The 22651-nt window shown below is 39.4% G+C and overlaps 1 protein-coding gene across 1 annotated transcript in view; it reads left to right on the top strand.

The window, feature by feature from the left end:
* klf7b (Kruppel like factor 7b) overlaps positions 1-22651 on the top strand; it is a 40756-nt gene that overhangs the window by 16004 nt on the left and 2101 nt on the right. The window contains exons 2-3 of the mRNA XM_067408653.1: positions 12417-13026; positions 17737-17860. Coding sequence (XP_067264754.1) covers positions 12417-13026; positions 17737-17860 — 734 coding nt within the window. The remainder of the gene's footprint in view (positions 1-12416; positions 13027-17736; positions 17861-22651) is intronic.

Genomic DNA, 22651 nt, shown 5'->3' with positions numbered 1-22651 from the left:
AATAGAGACCCCCCCCCCCCCCAACCCATCACTAGTATCCCTTACTTAGACTCCCCAATCTTATAACAAGCTGTTAACCCCATTTAAAAATGTCCCCTTTCAATCGGCTTGTGACGGGGAATAATCCAGCCCGAGCGATTTAATGAAAATCGCTGTATCCTGATTAGATTACCCCAGTGCCGCCAGCCAGTGGCCATTAGCCGACCCCGTACACAGATAAACAGCAGCCCCGCTCCACAAATCCAGTTAAAGGAAGACGGAGAGAGGTTTTCTGAGGCTCAGCTCGCCTCTTACCAGCCTGCAGTCTTACTGCCTTTGTCAGTGGGATTATCCCCTATTTGGCACATCTATGGTAAGGGCTCATTCATGTCCTGTACCCACTCTATCCATTATTGCGCTTGTCTCATTGCTGAATCATTACACTGAGCATGATCTTCTACGGCATATCTGTAAGGAAGATAAGATTTAAGTTTTATGTGATTTGTAAAGAGCTTTTATATTGGTAAATCGTAAGGATGCATTGATATTGAAATTTTGACCAACGAGATAGAAGGATGTATATTTATTATTATTATTATTTTCTGTTAATTATGGCCTAAATCACTTAATGCCCAATTTATACATATATTTAAAAAAAAAAAAAACTTTTTGAGATCTGCTATAGAAAAACATATAGTTTGAATTGGATAAAGCTCTGCAATCCAACATGTTCACTGTATCTAACACCAACATGAGTTCTTTATGTCCAACATACAGTCTGGTTATGGTTAAACAAGAATCCAGAATCTTTAAAATACTTCAGCTTGGTTATTTAACCAAATCGTACTTTGTCATCTCACAGACTTCACATTGTTGTACATAGCACAAAAGCATCTTCTGTGAACCCCTCCCCAATGTAAATTCACCAGGTGTTCTTCACGAGTTTTATGAAGAGTTAATAGTGACTTTGTTCATTTGGGAACATGATCAAGGTCGCATTATGTCCTCTACAATCCTGTGCTGATGAAGTTATTGAGAGAAGTCATAGTGCCTTTTCAGTTCCTTCACAGCTTCTTTGTCCCTTTTGTGACCTCTGTTACTGAAGTTCCACAATACTTTAAAAGCTAAAGCAGTGTTTGTGTACACAGAAATAGCTCTCAGCAGCCCCATACAGCACACCCAAAGGCTGATTGGCAACCAAGCCGCCTCTTCCATCTTTAAATGGAGGTATTCATTAGCTGCAGCTGCACCATGTCAGGCTTAAAGTCTCCTTGTGCGGATGGATGCAGATGGAGAAGACAGCAGACACTGTCTTTGACTGTCAATCCTAAATTATTGAAAGTCTCCTATCAAGTAAAAGCTTTGAGACGTGGCACTGAAGGCTGGCTTGGAAGAATCTAGCCTAAAAGTTTTTCAAAACAACTAAAACAGAGAAGCATCCCAATAATGAGAACGAGTTGATGATAACCATGTCCTGGCCCTTTAGCTAGAATGCAGTTTCAAATGCAATTATTTAGTTAGCTGATGCTCAAAGTGGGTATGCACTGGACAACTAGCTTGCTAATCTTTGGTGCCAAGTGTGTCATAATGCTCTCAATAACACTTCTTTGCTTGTAGTAGCATCCATCTGTGAAGTAATCCTGCCTCTAAGGGTACAGTGCACAGATAATGCTTGGTTGTTATCTTGCATGATTAGCATTGCTCTTTGTTCCGCATTACATGCATGCTCACTCAACGTATTGTGGAGAAATGGGCCATGTGTCTGTAGAGAAAAGGCTCAGTGATATTAACAGTTGTTTTGATGGAGTGGATGGCCACGGCTGAGTATTTCCTGTTCCTGACCTCCTGAGTGTTCTTGTCATAATAAAGCTGTCTCAGTTATGTCGTGAACCTGATCAGGGCCCTAATGTTCCGCCAAGAGCTGTCAACGAGGATAAACTCGTCCACAGCTATGGCTAATGAATGCTTTTTTTTATCCCTCCACTCCCTCACTTGGTGAAGAATCTGCCAAATATTTTTATTAGCTTGTATTTTCTCACCAAAGATGGTAAGGTAACTTCTAGCAACAATATAAGATGACTAAAAACCTTGCTATTCAGTGCAAAGAAATTTACCTAAATTTTTGGCCAGCAGACATGTTCACAAGTCTCTGATGCAGAGTCCAAGTCTATTCTTAAGTGTTTTATGTCATGTCAAGTCAATTCCCAGATCCAAGCATTAACTTGGGATTTTGCAGTTGGGAAAACCATATACCGTTCAAAAGTTTGGGGTCAAAAAAATATATATATTTAAAAAAAATTATATATATATATATATATATATATATATATATATATATTATATATATAATTTTTTTTTGTTTGTTCAGCAAGGACACATTAAATTAATCGAAAGTGACAAAAAAAAGATATAATGTTACAAAAAAAAATTATGTCAGACAAATGCTGATCCTTTGCATTGCTGCAAAAAAAGTTAATGAAAAATATTAAGCAGCACAACTGTTTTCAAGATTAATAGTAAGAAATGTTTCTTGAGCATCAGATCAGCATCATTTAACGATTTCTGAAGAACCATATGGCACTGAAGACTGGAGCAATGACTGCTGAAAATTCAGCCTTGCCATCAGTGGAAAAAAAGTACATTTTAAAATACATTAAAATATGAAAGAGTTATTTTAAATTGTAACAGCATTTGGCATTTATTGCTGTTTTTACTGTATTTATGATTTAAAAAAAAAAAACTTGCTGAACTTGGTGAGCATAAGAGACTTTATACACACTACCATTCAAAAGTTTGGGGTTTAATGTTTTTATTGTAGCAAACATAAAAGCAAAAAGTAAATGCTCAACCAATAAATAACTAAATAAGCCCATCTGTTAATTGTTTACAGTGGTATGAATCATGCTTTTTGATTATCAGTATTGCTCCTTGATTGTTGTTGTTTTTTTTGTTTTTTTTTAGTCTCTAATTCAAGTCGAATCTAAAATAATTTTGGAGATGTGTGTCCGAGTTGCCATCTCTGTTGTCCAGTTACTTAGACATTCTACACTTCGCCAGACTCTGGTCTCACTGTTCTGTCCCTCACTTGATAATGAAAACAGGAAAATGTGTCTTTCTGATACAGGCAGCACACACAATAACGTCCCAAACCAGTGTCCTGCTGTCTTTTCACATTTCAAAACCCAACAATGTGGCTGCTATGGAAACAGCTGCCAAGCCTGTTGTGCTCATCTCTGGCTGAGTTCCTGTCTGTCTGTTTCCTCTCATTTCCCAGAGGAGCTGGTCTATGTTTACCAGCCAAAGAGAGAGACAGGAGCAGGAACAGCACTGGAGAGGCCCTCTCTGTCACAAGGTGCAGCTGCAAAAGCAAGAAGTAAAGCTAGGAAGCAAAATGGAGGGCAGGGAAAGGATGAGGATTTCAAAACAAATTTGCAAATCGCATTACACGGTCAACATGTAATTAGCTTTGTGTGCGAGTGTAAATATTGACACACAGTAATGAGTACATGGAGTTTACACTAATCTGAAACCCAAAGCCAAGCTTAGCCTTTCTAGAGAGCTCTCTGTACGACCATTATGCTCAACGGGATCATCCTTACATTGTATTTGCATGGTGCTTTTTATGGTCTTCGAGAAGAGGGACATTACAAACACTTAGATGCGGTCTTGTGTCAAGTATCTGATTTCTCAGTGGAGTCACGTAATATTGTTTCTGAACAGATGTGAACATGCTGAGACAAGAAAAAAAAAAGACTCAACGGGAGCGACGAACAGAAGCCACATCAGGAGAACAGCTCCAGACATTACCTTCATCAATATATAATAAACCAAGATTGGAAACATGATAGAAATGAGCCAGACAAATGAACAGATCATTGAGTAGCACAGATACCGCGTTTTGTTCTGGGTCAAAGAAGAAGAGCTATAAAGTCAAAGAACTATAAAGCGATGATCTTGATACTCCTGGTTCCAGATGACAGTATTAGTACAAGTATGCTTGCCTTCTTAAAATAGAACTTTGGCCAGGCTGATCCTGTCAAATTTGTTGTGTCTAAATAATGGCAGATACAAAATACTCTGGGCACTGGGACCGGGCCAGTGATTCAATTACTCTAAGTACACATTTGAGCAAGGTCAAGTTCGGCACACAGATATTCAAGACATAATGGTTTAAACTGCAGCCAATGTCTTCATATTAAGCAGTAGCAGTTATTACATAACAGAGCACTCACTTTTTCACAGGTTTGGCAGACATAAAGGCCACTAGACATAAAGGAAAAAAAATATTAAGCATCTGTCTATAGCAGTGAACCCAGCTGGTAATGCATACACACACAGGCTATGTTTCCACCCAAGCTGCAAATTTCAAGGGTTAGTTCCCCCCAAAAATGAAATTTCCGTCATTAATTACTCACCCTCATGTCGTTTCAAACCCATAAGACTTTCCTTCATCTTTAGAATGCAAATTAAGATGTTTCTGTTGAAATCCAAGAGGTTTTTTATCCCCAATAGAAAGCAATGTAATTACCGTCATTCAAGGTCCAGAAAAGTACTAACGACATTGACGCATCTGTCGCTGTGAATTATTCGCCTATTATTGGCTAGCTCCAGCCTCACAAGCATCACATGCTTGTGTCATGGTGCTCACGTGAACAGTTTCGTCAGTACTTAGCCGGCGTTTGGGCGTAAACACGGAAGCACTGAACTGTGTTCACGGTGTCAAATGCGTACAAGAGAAGAAATTATTGAATAAAGTCGCTATTTTTGTTGTTTATGCGCACAAAAAGTATTCTCATTGCTACATAAAATTAAGGTTGAACCACTGTAGTTATGTTGACTATTTTAACAATGTCTTTAGTACTTTTCTGGACCTTGAATGACAGTAATTACATTGCTTTCTATTGAGGATTAAAAAAAAACCTCTTGGATTTCATCAGAAATATCTTAATTAATGTTCCGAAGATGAACAAAGGTCTTACGGGTTTGGAATGACATGAGGGTGAGTAATTAATGACAGAAATTTCATTTTTGGGTGAACTAACCCTTTAATTTATAAGAAAATTTTAAATAAATTAAACATAATTTGGAACAGGCAGCATTTCCATTGCTTGTGTTGTGTGGAACAAATATTAAAATATTATCATATTATTTTTTTCTAATTGAATTAAAAATGCAATACTGAAAACATTTGAATGCAACAAGTGAATTTAGGCATCATTACATTATAATGCACTGTATGAAAATGGATATTCATTTTGAGATTTGCTAAAGATTATATTTAACCATTTAGATTAACCGTTAGATGTATTCAAAGGTCATCTACGAGTAAAAAAGGGCAAATGAACATGCACAATTAAAAAATAAATATCCAGTATGGGCAGATACAGATAAATTATAATTAAAAAAAAATCAGTTGATATATGATATGGTACTGGTACTCATGCATTCCTATGCTCTGACGAGCTTCATGTTTGCTAGCGTTCTGTGACAGATGCCTTATGTCTGGAAGCAACAGCGTCCCATACAGTTCTGGGAGGTAATAGTAGTCAATCATCTGACTTTTTTTTTTTTATGCACATTTAAGCATTTATTCAGTAAATGTGCTTATAGCATTATTTATGTTGTCCTATCAAATACACAATATCTATCCACCTTAAACGAGTGTACGAGTATTTATTTATATTTATCTATTTATCTTGGTGATTCCATCCAGCATTTTAATGAATATTCATGGAAAAAAATCCCTGCTACTGAAGCCAGGTTTTACTCAGCATAGCTACAGCATTGAAATGTTCACTGTAAGGTATAATTTAAAATTAGGATGTACAATTTGAAATGCCATAATGAAGAACTACACTGCTATTATATAAATGCCACTTGTTTGTAATCAAGTTGTGTTGTTTCTAAAAGAGCGACCCTGTGTAGTGCAGAGGTGGTTTTGAACAACTTGATGACAAGCCTGTGTAGATACATTTGCAGCGTAAGCCTACCGAATCTGGCTTTTTGTTTGTGCAGAATGCCTCCCTGACAAGCCATGCAAGTTACATTTGCAGATATACACAAGGGATTTAAATATCATCTGGTTCCCAGGCAACCACAACAATAATGAAACCTATATGTAAATGCATGACACAAAACCAAGTCTTTTTCTCCAGAGAAATCTGGGGCAGAGGTTCTTCCGTTAAAGAGCTGCTCAGTAAATCTGGCCCTGGAAATGTTCAGGCAGTTGGGTTGCCAGAGCCTCAGGCTTATTTGCTGTGGCCCATTCGTCACCGAGTGTCCAGTTTTGCCAACTCGCTAATAGGACACCATCCTCAGTGAGTAATTGGCCCTTTTTTATTTTTTGCCATCATACCGCAGCTCTGCTCATTTTAATTTCACCACGGCATGAGCTGCATTGTTTTCTCCTGGGGTTTTTGGGTCTCTTTTGGCAGAAACGGGATATTAGAGATCTTTAAAATGGATCATTCTTAACATGTTACCAGCGTTCTCCCAATGACAGATAGTCAGCTCCAATCTATATAACCCATCTCAGTCTACTCTTCAGCTATGCAGCAAAAGCAGCAGTGGAGAAATCGGTGGCAGGTGGCCATTAGCACATCACTGAAGAATGACAAATGGTTTAGCCATGGCATTCAAGCATCATACTTCTCACCAAAATGACACAATTTTCAAGATCGCTCTCTGCTGCACAAACAAACAGATAAGCTGAAAGTATGTGATTTTACATGTGTAAATACACCCTCAAACTACTGGCTGACTGGCAGAAATTCTCAGCCTGCTATAAGTAAAACGTTTCTCTTGTATCCTCTATCTTACATCTTTTTCCTCAGCAAACAAATGCTGCACACTGGAGGACAGGGACCCTGACTTGACAAACGACCTGCGATGAGCTTCCATCCACTGCAACAGTGGCCAAGGGCCAAGGGAAACGGGATTAAATTATCCACCCAAATTAAAAGAGCATATCTGTCTTGTCCCTGCTAACAGCTGTTAGCATTTATCTCCCACATGTGTCAGTGCCATTCATTCATTTTATAATCTGCGTTTATCAGACTGACTAGGCCGAAGTGGGGCAGAGGGGACCAAGGAGAGGCGCCCGGGCGCTAATTGCCTTGCCATGCTCGGGAACGTCTGTGTGTGTGTGTGTGTGTGTGTGTTTGTGTGTTCCAGAGGACCCCACCGTTTTGGCAAAAAGGGGGAGGTGGAAGTGTAAGAGGGGGTAGGGAGAGATGACACAGGTGCAGAGACAGGAAAAAAAGAGGGCTATTACACAGCGGGAGAGTCTGCAAAAAGTCACTCCATCACAGACCGCTGATTAAAATTTCATAGGAGGGGGCCAGGGGGCGAGTCTGCTGTAGGTAGTAGTAAAACAGTAGAAGTGGATGAAGGCCAGTAGAAGTAGTTGGATTTCCTTTATTTGTTTAGTGTTATGGGTCAATGACATACAAGTAACTATAATAAAAGAAAAAGAAAAAAATAATGTTTAAAACAAATGTGCAGTTTTAGAAATGTACTCTTTGCATTATGTTGGTTTCATATGATTTAAAATAAATAAATAAAACACTCTTATAGTATATATCTTATATAGTAGTTTCAAATGCCATGTTCTGTAACCACCAAGTAAAAATATTTTTCCTTATACCTGGAATACTTGTGAATGCGCAAATATTAATTATTTAATAAAATATATATATTTTTAAAAAACATTAATATGAATTATGGTATTAATTGTGGTAAAAACTTTTTACAAATATCACAAATTAATTCATAAATATTTGCACAAGTTTTTAGGGAGTCGCCCCCCACATGACATTTTACAAACTGAATTACAGTAACTTTGCCTTTGCCTCCATAAAAAAATGTATATTTGTATATTTGACTAAATTAATATAGTTATATATTATATATAATTATATATATATATATTATATATCATGTCATTGACCCATATCCCAATGTTTTCTCTTGTTGTACTTCTTGGCGAGCAGCATACGACTATTTTCTGCAGGTGTCGGGTGCAATTGCTAGCCACACAAATTGTTTGTTGTCCAAATGTTGCAGTTTAGTGAGAGTGACGGGTTGTGGAAAGGCTAGGGCTACATTTTCAGATGCAATCGTGTCTCTGTAGACTCCTAACAAGTTGCTGACATCTCTTTTGTGAGAGTGTGGTTGCGATGGAAGCGGCCGTTTATTGACTGTACTTGCTTTGATGGGAAGAATCACGAGCGAGATCAAAAGGAGGTGCGGCAGCCGCTCAGGATCGTACCACACTGATGTTTACTTTTCACATAAGGGCTCTTCTATTGGTTATTAACTGCTTTACTGAGATTCTTTTTCATGCTTTGGCCCTTTTGTTAGGATGTCTGCTTGTAAGAGATTGTAGTCATTGGCTTTATGGCCACTTATCAATTGGCCATCCTCAATACACACACGCACACTGAGGTCTGCAGTAAATCACAAACTCTGCACAGCCCCATGCTGTAACTGTATTGTCTAAATGTCAGGAGTCCAAGAGCGGGGGTGCAGGGGGATGGGACGATGACAGTAGATGAAGTGAAGAGATTCAAGCTTCACTCTAGTGTGTGTGTTTGACAGCTGTTTTCTTCCACACTCACTTCCCCCTCCCTGGACCCCTGTCAGCCTCCCCTCCATTATTCACCCCAACACTCCAGCACCAGGACAGCAGTGACAGCTCCCCTCCCTGAGCTCAGCCAGCGAGGTGCAGGAACCAAACAGAGAGAGCAGTTGAAAAGGCACGCAAGATCCGTGAAATCCTATCCATGACGGTGAGGGCCTCAGATGACTCTGATGTCCACCCTGCTGTGATGATGGTTTATATGTCATCGGGACAGATAGGATATGCCTCTGACTGCAAATTTGCAGGCGGCTTGGTATCTCTCTCGGTGCATGGATAGACAGATCCTGGAGGGAGGTCCTTATGGGCTATAGAGTTTCGAAACACTTCCTGAGGTTGATGGTGAGTGTGTGTCACTTGGCACAAGTTGTCTCCGAGGGTTCCCAGGTAATTGTTGTGTCATTACAGAGGTTATCATGCAGCAGCCATGGCGCATCCCTAAAAAAAAAATACTTGAAATAATATAGATAAATGAATGCGGTGTGCAAACAGGCCAAAAGCCCTTCAATACATGAAGGACGCATATTCAGTCTAGCTAAGGTATGGTTATGGTCATAAAAGTGCTAATGGCCATAGTGGAATCACAGCACCCTGGTAAATTATGAACACTGCAGGGGACGGAATGATGGCATATAGACAGATTTCATCGCAAGATCATTGACAATGCTTGTGCTTTATTGAACAAAACATTGCGAGAGCTTAGGACAGGTTTTGCTGGAAGGAACAACTGGTCTGCTCATATTTCTGCCTGACATACAATCTTTAAAAATGTTAGGTGCTTCAAAGAACCCTTTTCTCGGTTTCCATTTGACTATACATGGTTCTTGAGCTGACTATAATTACAAAACAAAAATAAAAAACAAGTTATTGATGTTTCATTATATTATTGATGTTTCAGCATATTGGTGGAAAAGGGGAACAAATTAAGCTCTTCTGGGTTCTTTGAAGCACCAGTAGAACCATAGAACCTGTTTAGGTTCTCCTGTTCCTATTGAAAAAGCATCTTAAACCAGCCTAAGTTGGTTTGCTGGTCCCCTAGCCATGTCAAACCAGCCTACTGGCTGGTTTAAAAGGGATTTGGGACAATTTTCAGCTGGTCAGCTTTGAAGACCAGCTTGGTGACTTGCTAAACTAGCTGAAAACCAACCAGCTAAGAACATGCTTGGGCTGTTTTAAGATTAAGATTGCTTTTCCAGCAGGTATGAAAAGCATTACACTCTAAAAACCCTTTTTGGAATAAAGCAGCAGCACTTCATACGGTCCTAAAAAATGTTAAATAAATGTATAAATATGGCACTTTTAACTCAAGTGTTGTTCTTGTAACTACATCTTACACACATACAAGCACACAGACGCACACATACACACTTAGGCTTCCCATCAGCAAATTAACTGAATAAAGAGCCTCTCTTTGCTGGGTCGTTTGAGTGGCTAATTAGTCATCAGCGCATGCTGTGTAGGGAGAGAGAGAGAGAGAGAGAGGAGCGCAGAAGAGAGATCGGTTTTGCATCAAGAGGTAGAACTTCAAACGACATCTGATGAAAGCCAAAATGCTTAATTAAAATCTATTTGTATGAGCGAAAAATCATCATAATTTCAACCTCAAAAATAGAGAGGGTGCGAAAAAAAAAGTCTGTTTTGTTAGATGCGGGTGGAGATATAAACACATTAGTTTAGATAATGTGCCGACTTTATTATCCAAGCAGGGAGCGGAGACAGCGAGAGGAACTGACTCTGAGATTGGCGATAATTTCCCCTTTGTGTCTAACTTGGACTGCATCCACATTTGCTAATAACAGTTTTGCGATTCTCCCCCTCGCCTCTCTTTGCCTGCTCTTTGTCTGACATTGGCTCTTAGCGCTGCATGCGAACCCCCTGGCACTGCATTTATAATAGATGGAGCTCAGTGCGCAAGGGGCTTTCTACACTAGCAGCCAGTCCAGAAGAGTCAATTCACCTCATCTACATTTTCTTTTTCTTGTTCATGTGGTTGCTCAGATGTGTGTGAAAATATAGTGTGCTTATGCCAAGTTCTTTCAACCCTCTGCCATCTCTTAATGGCATGTTGCTTTAAGCTGCATTACATAAAGAATTTATCCATATGCTGCTCTGTGCTTATCAATGCAGATTGGGTATGTCTTTAGAGGATCTATTAAAGTAATAAGACCTACAAAATGCACAAGAATGGAATAATTTCAGAGATGCATGATCCCTCTTGGTTGCTAAATTTCCCGTTCGCTAAAACATGGCTAAAAAAATCTTCAGTGCATGGATAATTCATGCACTTTCCAGGTAGTGCTCAGAATCATAAATGAACGCAGAGCTGACGGGCAGAGCTTGCAGTGGTGAATTGTAGCTGCTGCAGTGGACTGGGTTTCAGTTATTTTAGTCTTCGTTGAAGGCTGTGCTGTATTGCATAACATGAGTCAAATTGTAGCTACAGTATTAGTGCCTTTCTTTCTGTGTCACCAGTGAGGTCAGAGAAAGTACACAGGAACCATTTGGCTTCAAGTAAATTGAATGGTCAGTGTTTCACTTAAGCAGTAGCTGGGATTAGAAATGTATCCAATACTGTTTCTTACACTTTTCTGTGTTTAGTCTGAAATAATAACCTCAAAGAAATCCCGGTATGCACAGTGGTTTTCAAACTTTTTGATGTTGATATATTTTCATGTATTAATATATTTTCCATGTATAAAAACCCATGTATGCTGTTAGAAAAATATTAAGAGTGATAACACTCAAGACAAAATTAAATAATTGTTTTTTATATTGTCATTGTATTAAAGCAAACTGTACAAATCTTATCTTGAAAATATTGAAATTGACCATTTAAAAAAAACAAAAAAAACATTTAGCTTAAATAAGTCTTTTAAATTAATAATAATTAACTTTGAAAAATACACATTGTAAAATATTTTTCTCAGTTTTTTGCAGATTCCCTAATAGCCCCCAAACCCTAGTTTGAAAACCCCCTGTATGCGTATGCATATTTCAATTAAGCTGCACTTTTTAGTCTATTTTACTTATCAGCAAACAACAGATGCTAGGAAATGCCTTCATTTTGGACAAATTATTTAAGTCTGAGCTAAAGGAAATTACATAAGTTAAGATAGAGCATGTACAGCAACTGTAATTTAAAGCTGACATGAAGTAAAGAGCTGGAAGGTTTACTCTACTGCCATTTGACTGCCAAAGTGCTTTTACCGCAACACACTGAACAGAATTCTCTAATATCCAAACTGGCCACTGTGACTGGGGAACAATAATGTTAAACCACTGAAAAAGAAACTGCTGAGTGAGCAGTCAGTGAGCCATGATAGTGCCGTCTTTCTCTTCCGTCCTCCCTCTGTCTGCCAAAGTATTCATCAGAGGAAAAACCAGAGTGAGGGGAAAGGTATCTTAAGTAATAAGATGGTCATTTCTCGCTCAATAAGCACCGTACGAAATAACCTACGCTACATAGATAAATACTATTCCCTCAACCACAGCGAGTGTAATAAAAATTCCACGGATGTTCAGCTTCTCTCCCAGAAAATCTTGCCCCCCAGCTGCACTCAAAAATTTTTCTGTGCAAAAGTCCCTATGTAGCAGATGTAGTCGTTTACAATTTCCACAGTGCGACCAACTGAACCAACACAAACTGGAAACATGTTGACAAGCCACATTTTTCACTGTGAAATGTTCAGCTGTAACTGCATTTATTAGATGATTAGCTTTCCCTTCATAAACGTCACTGGACTTGAGAGTATTCTAAGTATTACTGTCTCATTTTTATGCATTTCTGTTTCTCCTGCAGACATGTCTGGAACTGGAAAGGTACCTACAGACGGAGCCCAAAAGGCTTTCGGAACTCTTCGACGAGGAACTTGACTGCCTCCTTACGCCTGCCTTCATGAAGGGAGACAGCGACGAGGACCTGATGGACCCTCTGCTGCCCAATTTATCGGATGAGCCCAGCCCCCCACCTCTGCTGGTATCCCTTCCCAAAAACCTCCATGCCCCAGCCAACACCAAGAGTACTGACGCAGGGCTAAAAGAAGCCAGCGGAGGAGTTAATCCCGCCCAGCTAAACGCAGTCACTTCCCTCACGCCACCTTCCTCCCCGGAATTGGGACGCCATCTTGTCAAGCCCACGCAGACTCTTACCGCCACAGCTGATGGCACTCTTACGCTGAAACTGGTGGCCAAGAAAGTCGGACTTGGGGCAGCAAAGTTAGTGGCGACGCATTCGCTACCTTCGCCACCAAATCGTGGTGCACAGAGCGATGGAGAAGGAGGCCTGGGAACAGTTGGCGGAGGAGACATCCCAGAGAACAAAAAGAGGGTCCATCGTTGCCAGTTTAATGGCTGTAGGAAGGTTTACACAAAAAGCTCCCACCTAAAGGCACACCAGAGGACACATACAGGTGATTAATTGCACCAATAACATCATATCATATATGTTTTAGCATTTAATACCACATATAGCATTTAGCTTTCCTGGAGAGAGGCTTCTGGTATTGAAAGTCTAATTCTGCATGTAACAAGATAGTTTCAGAGTTCAGAAAATCTTCTTTGCCAAGGTTCTGATACTATAGAAGGGCCATAAGAGATCTTGTGAAGCTAGATTTTTGCAGCACAGCCCCAAAGCAAATTATCTGGTTTTCTCTCTCCTGCACCTTAATCTCAGACTAAAATGAGCCTAGCCGCACCATTCAAAACCTGCCAGTGCAGTCAGTAATTGCAAGATGATTGATAGACTGACTGAGCTGAATCTTGTTTCCAGGCTAATTCGAGCTTGCACGCTCTAGTGCCGTAGTTTCTGCCCTCTCGCTGAACCTGAGAGTGTTTTGCACTCTGCTGTGGCCCCGAAACCTACTGTGACAGTGGCCTCAATGCAGCGTATCTGGCCCCTGTGGCCAGCTGTTGACTCGACAGGTTCCTGTGAGAGCTAGTAGTGCTAATCGCTTTTGGGCTGATTCTAGCGTATCAATGCTGCTTTCGCTTTTGAAGATCGGTGGAAATAAGCAATAAGCATGAAAAAGTGGAAAATAAAAACCCTGAAGGAACATTTTGGCTTGCTGGATCATCACATTATGTATTTATTACAAGACTGATTTATTATTTTTTTAATTACCTTAATCCTGTTCTTTCGGTTATCATTTCCATAGATTACTAAAATGGAGATTAAAATTACAACAGGATTTAAGAGAAACTTACGTGCTACAGGACTCTATGCTAATATGTTTGTTTAGAAGCACTCATGACCCTGAAAAGTAAATGAAAAATGTCTACAGAATTCAGAAAATGTTGTACGTTTTTTTCAGTTTCAATACTTTAAGCTAACCTGAGAGATGGCAATAAACAACAGCAGACTTGACTGATGCCCATATGAATAACATTTGTCTTGAAAAAAATAAAACATAAGGATAAAAATAGGATGCTTAACAGATTAGAAGTTCATGAACATTCATATCATAATATATATCATATCATATGAAATATATATATAATATATATGAATGTTCATTTATACATACATACACACACATCACACAGTAGGCTTACCTTATTGGCTAAAAGACAGATGTTGTTAAGCATGCCTTAATCACTTGGTGAAATAAATCTTATGGCTGGATTTGACTGGACACCCCCAAAGGGCTACCTAGAAACATCTGCATGACCAAATTATTACACTCAGAAATAATTTCACATTATGACTCACATAATTCTGGTGAGAAATGGATCTCTGATTTGGCATACAAGGCATACATATAAGGTTAAATGCATTATGGAGCTTTTATTTTGTTTTAATTGCATTAGGGAGTTTTATTAATGTATATACATCTAATACATCTGATTGTGTGTCAGAAGTAAAGTAATTTTTCACATTCACGCAATCATTTACACTCATAAATGCAGCCGTGGAGCCCTGTGGTAATGACATGGTCCTGCTTTGCTTTGTCAACAGTGTTTGCTGAAGTTAATAACACATCCCTGAATGGGATTTGGATGATAAAAATGGGTTAGAATCTGAGAGCTCATTTTGAAATGCAACATGAGCCACAGGAGGGGACAAAATGAATGGATGATAATTGGGCCCTACCTCTCAAATCTAAACTTCGGAGACAATAATAGCTTACCAGCACTCTGTCCTGAGGAAATGTAATTAACCGCACCATACACACCTAGGACACTGGTGCGAGGGAAGGAGGTTCGGTTTTGGAGGGGGTCCGTTGCTAGGAGACCATATCAAAAGACTGTAATAGGTTGATTATTTGCAGCTCTAGATACCAATTGAAGCTCCAATATGCCAAATCAATCCCACCTTTTCCCATCCCTCTTTGGGTACAGTTGGGGTTGCCAGGCAACTACATCATGCATATCTAAAGCAAGCAATAATTGGTTGGTATTGCGGAGTGTCCATAGGTTGCACACCGACTGAATGGCTCTTTCTCTTTCTCTTCTCTCCTTTAAACACTCTCTCTCCCTCTCTCGGCTGGTTGCTAGGCGACTCCATCATGCATCCATGACTCTCCAAGTTATAATTGGCCTGCGTTATGGTTGCCGTGGTTGCAGGTCCAAGCCTGCCTCGCTGCTGTCAGACAGCAAGAGAGGCAACGAAATAAAGAGGGGGAGGAAGGGGGCTACGGCATAAGGATGGAGCAAGCGCAAGGGGGTCTTTGGCCAATTATTGTGAGTGTAGTGCGAAACGTTTGCCGTCTCACACCTGCGGCCCCGCCACTCTCCAAATGACAGAGAGATGCTCTTCCTGCACACTTGTAGCAGTCACAGACACAAGAGCAGACATGGCAATATTTTCTCCAACTGATTTTATAAATTGAAGGAGCTCAAGGACAGGCAAACATAATAAAATAAACCTCAAGGCACTTTGACCTGCTGTTTGTCTGTGCGCGTCTTGCCTGGCAGAGAAAGATGAGAGATGTCAAAGAAGGCCCGCTGCTTGTTTGCAATATTCCCAGAGGTGAACTAGTGAAAAAAGGCCAAGTACATTGTATTACATTTAAAAATCCTCTTCTATTTGTTATCAAAAGCCAAAAAATGTCTATGGGGAAAGGAAAGAGGTACTGGTCAGGCATCTTACGTGGAATCGTTTTCCTCGTCACTACTGCTTGTGTCATTCTTTACTTTATGTTGCATCATAAGAGACTTCCAGGACAGTCTGAGCAACGTAGTGGTAAACCCGACATTATGTCATCCTTTACTTCATCTTGCATCATAAAGCTAAAAAACGAGACCGGATAAATAGATGAACAGACTTTGATTTTATAACAGTGATATGTGTGCTCATAACCACTGCATGCATTTTTTGGGATATGAAATATTGCGAAAGCGAATACCTTCCATTTTCCGCACATCTTATTGGATCTTATTTTCCTTACAAAAGAAAAAAGAAAATAACTGTAATCATTTCCATTCCTCTCTATGATTTTCTTCGTCAGTATCCAGAGTCAGTCGTGGAGGTCTAGGCACATCCTTGCTGAAAGACTAGCATAAATTTCTATGCTGGTCCAAACTAGTTTAAACTTGTTGGTATGGTCTTTCAAGTAAGGCAGGTTTAGTAGGACTGTTAATTAAATAAATGAATGATTAGTCATTATCAATAATCAAAAATCAATAATCTACCCATCCATCTGGCCTTCCATACATACATACATCTGTTCATCTATCCACCAGTCTATCCAACTATCCATCTAGTCTGCCTATATACACCTTTAACTATCTATCCAAGACCACTATAGTAGCATACTACAACCACCACAGAAATGCCAAAGGAACCATTTAGAAAACCTTAGAAACTGCCTAGCAATGCTAGGCTATTTGTGACTGTAAAAACACACACATACACACACACACACACACACACAAATAACTTTCAGACAAAGCTTTGTCAAGCCAAACATCAGTATCATGTCTTGACAAACTTTACTATTTTAACTATTTTAAAGTTGCCATGAAATCAAAATGGAAGTTTTTTGGCTTTTAGTATGAATTTGTTAGCCTTACTGTTATCTATAAGCTAGTGTGGTCCAAAACAATGGGGGGAAAAAATTGCATTTAAAAGATATAAGCTTTAAAATCTTAGTCTCCCAATTCCACCAATACGAATCAACGATTTTGATATCACCCTGCACTTCAGCTTCTCATCAAATTTTCTGTCCAATCAAATGGTCTTTAGAATCTAAAGTGCCCCACCCCCCTATTTGGTGGTCAACTGAGTTTAGAAGTGTGGTCAGAATCAACTTAGTCAACAACTATTTCCAATGGAGAAACTTCCATTTTAATGGAGCTTTACTCTAGATGGGAAGATTGGTGCACTGCACACAGCATTTGCTGGAGTAGCTGGCAGCTCTTTTACTGTGAATATGGCATTGTTTCCCATTAAGTGTCATTAAGACCCCAATTATCATTACCACCTCCAGATCTGAATCAGTGCCATCAACACCCTCCCCATTCCCACCCAGGCCCCAGGCTGAAGCCAGTTCTTTTCCCCAGGAACACTGCCACTGTGCCGGGACCCTCGCTTCGGGTGTTGAAACCCCCCTTCCTCCCTCACTCATGGCCATATTTTAAATCTGAGGCATAAAAGTACAGCATGTGGAACAATTGGTATCTCCTTTCCCATCTGTTTAACTTCAATTGAATTTCAGAGCTCAATGGGAGGGTGGAGAACATTTAACACAAATGGCTTCATTTTGGATACTTGACTTTGGGTTATGAATTCATTCTGTTATGGTGACTGAGCACATTTAGGCAGCCCCTCTTCAATTTAAGAAAAGGTGGAAAATGACCCTTTGATCGAATCAATTTTTGTGAAAATTATATCCTCCGTATGTTGCCTGAGAAGGCAACATTTTTCACATTTTGACTATTGAGAATACAGGAGGTTTGCATTACAGACATGTGATTGGTTGACTGGGAGAGAAAGCAAGCAATCTGATTGGATGGCTGGGATGTGTGATTGAGAGAAACGGTAATGAATGATGTTCATAACGGAACTGCTGACGGTGCTCACAGTGGCACAGTGGCTGTTTCGCTCCAGAGGTGCACCATCTGTGTACAGGTGTGTGTGAATGGTGAAGCATGGATTAAATTATGTGTGTTTGTGCATGCAGGTGAGAAGCCTTACAAATGCTCCTGGGAAGGCTGTGAATGGCGTTTTGCACGAAGCGACGAACTGACGAGGCACTACCGCAAACACACTGGTGCCAAACCTTTCAAGTGCAACCACTGCGACAGGTAAGAGACACTGCAAAACCTGCAAAGCTAGCTCACAAAAAATGTATGAGCACATTTAACCCTTTTTAATTCTTTAACACCTCTACACATTCAAAAACACTAGTCCACAGTCCTCAAGTGCCCATAAACAAATTCCTCTAGTTATGAGACCACAAGACCAAACTCTCCCTTCACTCTTGTTTTCTCGAATTTTCTCTGATGGCATGCACATAGCACTACTACATCGGACTTGGAAGTTAGTACAGTCCCAGTTCCCTGCTGAATAACTCATTCAGAGTCTGGTCCTGTGATACCCATTACCGAATTACTGTGAATATCTCATTCTCACATCCTGTTCCACTTTCCTCCATCCTCCCATTGGTACAGCATATGCCCACAATGTGGCTTGAGTGTCGGGAGAAAGAGAAGTTAAAGGCATGGGTGTGCATTCCATGGTAAGAAAGTTATATAACACTAATATAAAAGAGCTGGGGAGGGCACAGGAGGAAATGGATGCACGTAGAGCTCTAACGGAAAGACAAAGCATATTTGATGATTTTCTTTTTTCTTTTTTTTACTGCAAATATTGAAATATCAGCATACTGTAAGTTTTTGTTTTAGGGCGTGTATAGAGTAACAGTAAGTCACACTTTGCATTCTATTATGGATGCACTGATATTGAAATTCTGATCGATACAATAAACCTACAATTATTTTGATGTTATTGCAGATAACAGAAAAATTAGCAATATTAATTTATTTATGAAAAAATATTAATTTATTTAGTATAAAGAAAAAAACACTAAAAGCGAAAAATCAACCATTTGAATTTGGCATCACAATTTTAATGTGCAGTATGAAAAAAATGGATATTAATTTAGATTTGTTAAAGATTACATTTAACAGTGATATTAAATTATTAGCATTTTTAAAGATTAATTTTAAATTAGAGTAAAAATAGAGATAATGAGCATGCACAATTAAATATAGGCTGATAATCTCCAATATCTGCTGATAACTGATATAGTACCAATATATTGTGCATTTCTACATACTTCCCACTTTTTAAATGCATAATTAGAATTAGTGTGTCCCAAATAATTATACATTTAAAACAGGTGTACTTGCCTAGATGGTTCCCCAAGCTGAAAGCCACAGTTTACGGCAGCCATAACTTTTTCCCAACCAATGGCAGACAACAGAGTGTCCAAGAAACACATTTTAATAGTACATTTTGTAATTTTGTGTAGTTATGCTAGTGGCACAGAAAGTACACACTCATAAATGCACACTTCGTAGTAATGAACTACAATAAATGTAGCTAGATGTAAAATGCAAATGGAAACCGTATACAACAAAGTTTTCTGTGGACTAAATACTGACTTTGCAATCACCAGCAAAGTCCTATGCTTTGACTACATATAAGTATGCAAATTGAGATTCTTACTAATTATTTAAAACAATGTTCCCACACATTTTGACCACTGAATGTTCATGATTTTGCCAAGAATTTTCAATGAATTGCTCAGGGTTGCGATTGCACTCACAAAGAGCAATTAAGCGGAGCATAAATATGCTTATATTTAAACAGTCTGCATGTTTAACTTAGTTAAACACTAAGTCAGGGAGAAATTCATAGAAATTTCTAGTCTGGAAATCACAACTTCCCTCATGACTGTGTGAACCCTGTTTAAATCTTATGGGCTATATTTTAGCATGAGCACACACACGTTATGCAGAGGCAGCGTAGTGAACGTGTGTTGTCAATGGTGATAAAGAGGTGAAGAGACACAGAAACAGCAGAGAAAAAGGGAGATTTGCATTAGCATGGGGAGAAAGAATGATAGCCTGTCAGGTGACAGTATTAAGAAGCTGTCACTCGTGCCTGGCATGCGGGCAGCAATTACACAGTGGAGGCCGCGTGCCCACTGAGCCAGCTCCAGGTGGAAGCACAATTAGACACGGCTCCCTGTCTCGCCGTCGGCATCAAACCAACCTTGCCGCAGCCTTTTGAAAGTTGTCCATTGAACATTTTTCTGCTGTTCCATCACAATGAAGCTCCACTGTTCCCAGCGGACAAGTTGCGGCTGGGACGGCCTCTGTTCTGCAGACTGCTGCCGACACCTGAACAGCGCCGTTCTCCCTCAGGCGCAGCCAAGCACATGAACTCTCTAGGGGAAGGCATGGGGAAATCTGTGTCCCTACACTCATTACTCAATGTTTGGCAGCTATTGCATGACAAAAGGAGGAGGAGCTAGATTGGATAAGCAAATCTACATTGACAATTCTTTCTCCCTGTCAGGTAATAAACAAGGGAATCTTCTGAATTTGGAGTCTAGCCTAAGCAATTTAGTTCTGCTGCAGAATCCCACACACAGATCCCCATCATTCCCTGGAAAGCATTTATAAATTGAGCCCTCCTGTTTCTCGCTTTTAATACTAAACCTTGAAGAACCTCTTGGGGAAGCACATCCATTTTTGGTTGTGCACTGCATTATGGGTGAATATAGAATGAAAAAACTAGTGTGAACAGTGATGCTGCTGGGATGTGAAAGAGTTACCCTTATTATTACCCTTGACTGGGAGAACAATCAAGAGTAATGTGTAGCAATGGCTGGAGACTGTATTGAAATTGTCCGATGGCAGGAAGGATGCCTAGTTGAATCTGGATGGAATAAGCCAGGGGCTAAAGGTGATTCAGAGTGCATGCCGTTGAAAAGATGTGCAAAACTGCCCATTATGGTCTTTAATTTTGGAACTGTCCTCTTCTCTGGCAATGCCTCCAGTCAGTTCAGGATGAGACCTGTTACAGAGCTGATCTTCCTTATCAGTTTGCCGAATGAACTGTCAAAACCTTTAAAACTGTCTAGGTGTCATTGCAGTTGAGTTGAATAGCTAGCTACTGCTTTTTATTCAATTGTATTTAAATGTCCATGTGTTATTAAACTAAGGCAGCTGCAGACATGTGGCAATGCCATTAGAGAGTAGAATAGAATAGAATAATCAATACATAATACAGCATTTCTTCCATGATTTATGGTATAGTGTCAGACATGTGTATCAGTCTTAAGTTACAGAGATGGTTACTCTGAGGCAACCTCAAGTCCACAACAGTGATTTAAGAATTAAATTTAAATATTAATCAAAAACTAGTGCTGACTAAAATTACTGATACCAAACTAAACTAAAAAAAAACTATAGGTAAATTTTAGGGTATTTCTCAGCTAGGTGTAATTACACAAACGTGTTACCATCACAATGGGTTATGAGTAGCTACAGTCAAGGGCAGTCTAACAGTAAATACAGTCAGCCAACACATACACAGTCATACTGTCTCACAGTCACACATACACACAAGTGTATTGGGCATCATTAATCCTGCCTAATCAAGCACAGCCCCCTGTCGGGTGTTGAGAGGGGTTGAGTGAGAGGTGGGGGGAGGGGTTATGAGATCTAAGGGTGTGCCAGCTGGTGTAGCAGCCACTTACAGTGAGTCACAGGACCATCTGTCCAGTCGCTCTACCCTACCTCCACACACTCACACACACACACACACACACACATACACACACCCACAAAACCTTATTTACACCTAGATAAATAAAAAACAAAAAAATAACCAAGTGTAATATACAGTGTCTTCCTGCTCTGCAAAAAAAAATCACATACCTAAAGTGAAATGTACATCTGTCATTCACATAATGCAAATCCACTGCCAGATGATGATTGGTCAATACTGCAGTCCAGCTGTGTTAAACTAAACAGTATAAGAAATAAAGAAAACTGTTACTGAGGTGCTGGTAGTGGTTAGGTATAAATGTGCTTAATTGTCGCAATGCAAAAGTAACCACTCACATTTTCATTGGCCTTTGATCTAAATACTTTTCCCCAATTAAAAAAAAATAAATAATCCTAAAAAAATACAACTAAACCAACAAAGAGACAAATCACAATATTACACATTTTGTGGTTTTGGTTTTTATGAGGGAATGAACTACAATCCCGTGAAGAACTGTGTATGGCAAAAACAATGGTACATTATATAAAAAATGTATTTGTAGTCCAATTGTTGGCTCTGCCTCTTCCAGATTCATGGGTAGTGTGCTTCAATTTTTCACCTGGACAATGTCAAGTAATTGTAATATTTCAGCGGTTTTTATTTAACCTTATGGTATGTCTGTCTTAAAAGGTTTCTATGTAATCATTTTTATCAAACATATGGGATTGTTACTTCTAAAACCCAGCTGTTGCCTTCGATAGACATTAAGTCCCCCACTGGGCATACAAGTATTACTAGTCATTGGAAATAAGCTTGAAAGATTTTCCTTGAAGAGCCATACAAAGAAAGAGAGAAAATATTAAGAGAATGATGGTAAATTTGTTCAATGTTCAGAACAGAATTCTGCGAAGCAACTGGGGAAAACCAGAAACCGTCCGACTGATATATAATGTAGAGAAACCTTAAGATGACTCATTTGAAAACCAGCTGTGTATACCTGTATATATACACACCCTCCACCCACACCATTTTACATCTTGGCTGCTTCCCATCCAAAAAGCAACAGAGGAGTTAACACTCTGGCTCTCGACTAATTAATAATGGATACAGCCAGAGGCAAATTGAAATTATAATTCTCCACTCCTTTCCAACTCTCCAAGTTTTTATTCATTCCAGTTAAGATTCACTTTCAACACTTTTTTGGCTGTAATACAGTAATCCTCATAGCCATATAAATGTAAAGTAGAAATGGCATCACAACACTGTATTTTCTAAGCACTGTTATGTATTACTCCTACCAGCAGCGGTTACAT

The sequence above is a fragment of the Chanodichthys erythropterus genome, chromosome 14 (genome assembly GCF_024489055.1).
Source record: "Chanodichthys erythropterus isolate Z2021 chromosome 14, ASM2448905v1, whole genome shotgun sequence".
Lineage (NCBI taxonomy): Eukaryota > Metazoa > Chordata > Actinopteri > Cypriniformes > Xenocyprididae > Chanodichthys > Chanodichthys erythropterus.
Note: the sequence above shows the minus strand (reverse complement) of the source record. Positions and strands in the feature narration are given on the sequence as shown.